General features: G+C 46.2%; 1 protein-coding gene across 1 annotated transcript in view; it reads left to right on the top strand.

The window, feature by feature from the left end:
• Positions 1–4,412, top strand: part of STRIP2 (striatin interacting protein 2) — a 48,617-nt gene that overhangs the window by 15,134 nt on the left and 29,071 nt on the right. The window contains exons 8-10 of the mRNA XM_003789740.3: positions 938–1,065; positions 2,234–2,437; positions 4,013–4,248. Coding sequence (XP_003789788.1) covers positions 938–1,065; positions 2,234–2,437; positions 4,013–4,248 — 568 coding nt within the window. The remainder of the gene's footprint in view (positions 1–937; positions 1,066–2,233; positions 2,438–4,012; positions 4,249–4,412) is intronic.

Here is a 4,412-nt window from a genome sequence, read left to right as displayed (position 1 = left end):
GCACCTATAGTCCCAGCTACTTGGGAGGCTGAGGCAAGAGAATCACTGGAGCCCAGGAGTTTGCAGTTGCTATGAACTATGATGCCATGGCACTCTATTGAGAGTAACAAAGTGAGACTCTGTCTCAAAAAAATAAATAAATATAAATAACATTCTTTTAGGACAGAGATAGGACAGAGAAAGCACATGGCAAACGTGAGGGTCAGGCTCAATTGCTGTCCCTGTATCTATGAGCCAGGACCAACAATGTAGGACAGAATCAGCATGGTTTTCTTTGGTTATAAATGGTGATAGCCACCTCTCTCCCATTCCATTACAAATCCCACATGAAAAAAATGAATCAAATCACCTTGAAAATTGAGTTCTGTCCAAATATAAGCTAGTGTTGTCATCTGACAGGGATAGGATATGAAGCCCTATGGAATTTTAAAAACACAGGGTATCCTAAAAGCTTCCCCTAACATTGCCTTACATAGGGAAAATGGGAAATTGTAGCTAAATGTACCTTTATTTACAAAATACTCATTATGAAATTTTACAAAGAGGTGGCCAACACATACAGAATATTTTGTAATGGATATTTTGTAAATAAAGGTGTATGTAGCTAAAAATTTCCCATTTTCCCCACGTATGGTGACTTTAGGGGTAGCTTTTGGGAAACCCTGTCTATTATTGAGGTGGGAAAGTAAATGCATTGGGTCCTTTAGTCAGAAAGCAACATCTTCATTGCTGTTACTTCTAAGCCATTTGGCCTCCATGGCCTCCCTCCCTCCCGACCTTTAAGTGGCTTCCCTCTGGGGCTCTCTAAGCCTCTTGGTCAGGACCAAGTACTCTGAAATTCTTCAGGGGAGATGAGTGCCTGCCTCAGGTGTGCTCAGAATCAGGGTTACAAGGGCAGGGTTTGGCTGCCTCATTCTCACTTTCTTCATACCCCCAGGCTTCTCCATTCATAATGAAGAGCCCTTTGCCCTTCTGCTCTTCTCCATGGTTACCAAGTTCTGCAGTGGCCTGGCTCCCCACTTCCCCATAAAGAAGGTCCTGCTCCTGCTCTGGAAGGTGGTCATGGTGAGTGGTGGGTCCTCCCCACTCCCATCTCATCGTAGCAGCTGTACCCTGTGCCATCTTGGTTTCTCCTAGTCTGATTCCAGGAGGCTGGCACTGGCCCTCAGAATAGGACAGCCATTAGGCAACAGTTAAGGAGGGAAAAAGGTCTGTCAAGTGTCCTGTGTCAGGGCAGGTTTCCCCTTTCTAGTGAATGGATGGGAGATAATGGGTTGGGGTGCCAGTGGCACATTCCACTGATAGAGCCAGTGTTTAGTTGAAAGAAAATTGGTTGGAAGTTGGGAGATCTGGGCTCTGCTGATTCTGAGAAACTTTGGGCAACTCTCTATGCCTCAGCTTCTCTAGCTATAAAATGTTGAGGTTAGTGTCTGGCCTTCTTCCAGATAAATAGAAGATTTGCTTTTTTTAAAAAAAGAAAAAAGAAGTCGGCTGGGCGCCTATAGCTCAAGCAGCTAAGGCGCCAGCTACATATACCAGAGCTGGCGGGTTTGAATCCAGCCCGGGCCTGCCAAACAACAATAACAACTACAACCAAACAATAGCTGAGTGTTGTGGCGGGTACCTGTAGTCCCAGCTACTTGGGAGGCTGAGCCAAGAGAATTGCTTGAGCCCAGGAGTTGGAGGTTGCTGTGTGCTGTGATACCACGGCACTCTACCCAAGGCCATGGCTTGAGGCTCTGTCTCCAAAAAAAAAAAAAATGAAGTCCTTTTAAGTATGTGGTCATAGTTTTGATACTAATTATTCAATCTGATCCTTCATCTCTGGTTCCCATCCCACAGAGCTGGCTGAACACCATACCCTCCAGGCACACTTGATAGGGGGAGCTGCCTCTTGACTGCAGAGGCAAATGAGTGACTCTGGGATTTATAGCATCTGGATGTGCTGCTTTAAAAGGGGGATAATTTCCTATTTTTTCAGCAGAGGCCCTCAGGAATCCCTTCCCTAACTTCTGGTGATGTTTCCCAGCCTGGGTCAGTAAACAATGCTTTATTTTACCCCTGAGTTCCTTATACTGGGGCTGGTAGCTACATTTATGATTTATTTATTAAGGAGAAGGTCTGAGGGGACTGGAGGTGGTACCTCTTTCTTTCATCCATGTTTCCTTGACTTTGCTCTCTCTGACTTTCTTTCCTTCCTCTCTTCTCTACCCCTTTCCTATTTCTTCTTTAGTTTACCCTTGGTGGATTTGAGCATTTGCAGGCTCTCAAAATACAGAAGCGGGCAGAACTGGGCCTGCCTCCCCTGGCTGAAGACAGTATCCAGGTGGTGAAGAGCATGCGTGCCGCCTCCCCGCCCTCTTACACTCTCGACCTGGGGGAGTCTCAGCTGGCACCACCACCCTCCAAGCTGCGAGGCCGCCGTGGTTCTCGAAGGGTATGATCTAAAGTAGACATTGGGGTGTGACGTTGACTAGCCAAAAATCATGATTTTAAGCTATTCTGGGTTTAGTAGCAAAGGGTAGTAAATGACATGCCCCAGGTTGGCCCTGTGAACAACCTGAAACCTTAGAGTCTGTACTTTGGCCTGTGTCTCCAGCCTTGTCAGGCCCCAAGCTATGCTGATGATATCAGACCATATAGCCATGTCTTGCTCCAAGGTCATTGGCATAGACCTCAGTGCCTGGGGTTCCTTAGCATTCTAAACAATAGTTAGGGTATAACCCTGGGGATAGGAACCCAGGGCACCTGAAAATCCATGTGTCTGGGGCAAGGCCCTTTGCCATTTTTGTGGCAGCAAGAATGAGCCAGCCACATGGATTACCCTGAGCCAGCCACACTCTTGTCTGGCCCTGGAACCAAAGTCTTAACATTTGAGAGATGCCTGGTTAGGATTCTGGGTGTACAGTCATGTGTCACTTAATGATAGGAATATATTCTGAGATTTGTGTCATTATATGATTTCATTACTGTGTGAACATCACAGAATGTACCTAGACAGACCAGATGGTTTATCGCCTGCTGCACACCTAGGCATATAGCCTGTTGCTTCTAGACTGCAAACCTGCAGTAGGAAACTGTACTAAATACTGTGCGCAACTGTAACCCAAGGGTATTTGTGTATCTAACTCTAGAAAAGGTACAGAAAAAATACAGTATTAAAATCTCATGGTCATACCATCACTTATGCAGTCTATTGTTGGCCAAAGCGTCATTATGCAGCACATGACTGCAGTTTGTGGTCCTGAAAAGTCAGAATTTACAAGTTATACTGAGCCCGGACCACGCTCCCCAGAATTCACCTGCCTGACCTACTTTAGTTCATCAACAGGGCCAGATAGTTGTGTTCAGTAATCCAGTCTACATTATCTGCAATGAGATTTTTTTAACCTTTTTTTTTTTTTATATATATAAAGTAATGCTTACTCATTGTAGAAAATTTGGACCAAATATAAAAATGTGATGAAGGGAGAAAAGAAAAATCACCCACAATCTTAACAACCAGACGCAGTCACTGTTAACTTTTTGGCCTATTTCTGTCCAATATTTTTTTCTTTCTGTGACAAGATTTAAAATTCCAAACTCACTTCCCTCTGCCTGGCAGCAAGCTTCTGTCCTCCTCTTCCTCAGTCAGCCAGCTGGTGTGTGCTCACAGAAGGCAAACAAATTGAATGTTCACCTAAGCAGAACATAATTAGGAAGGAAAGTGCTGGCAAAAAAAGAGGAAAAAAAGGCATCAGTGCTTTCTGAAAGCTAAATAACTATGACTTTGGGATTGTCTGTGCTCTGTTCCCTGGTTGGCATGGTTGCCCAGGAACTTCTTGTCCTGGTATTGGGCCTGATGGTCCCAATAGGATGAGGTAGGGAATGAGATGTTCTCACAAGGGCTGGCTTTTGACTCTATGGTCCCGGAAGCCTGTGGAAGCCTGTGGGTAGGGGGTAGCCTCAGACAAGGATAGATGCCCAGGGTGAGATCTCAGTACACCTCCTCTCCCTGTTTGCCCTCCTACAGCAACTCCTCACTAAGCAGGACAGCCTGGACATCTACAATGAAAGGGATCTCTTTAAAACTGAGGAGCCAGCCACAGAGGAGGAAGAGGAGTCTGCTGGTGATGGAGAACGGGCCTTGGATGGAGAGTTAGATCTGCTGGAGCAGGACCCTCTGGTGCCACCTCCACCCTCACAGGCACCCCTCTCTGCTGAGCGGGTGGCCTTTCCCAAGGGCCTACCTTGGGCCCCAAAGGTCAGGTAGGTTTTATAGCAGCAGGGGCCCTGCAGTTTGGCGTTTCAATCACCAAAGGCTTCGGGTAGACTGGTCTATGCATCCAAGGCTCATTAAGCTGGTCTGGCAGTCAGAACTCCTGGGTTTGAAGTTCCCTTTATTGACTGCTGTCTTCCCCCATGGCTCCAGT

This window comes from Otolemur garnettii, unplaced genomic scaffold (genome assembly GCF_000181295.1).
Source record: "Otolemur garnettii isolate 467f Iridium unplaced genomic scaffold, OtoGar3 scaffold00037, whole genome shotgun sequence".
Taxonomy (NCBI): Eukaryota; Metazoa; Chordata; class Mammalia; order Primates; family Galagidae; genus Otolemur; species Otolemur garnettii.
This window is presented reverse-complemented; position numbering and strand designations above follow the sequence as displayed.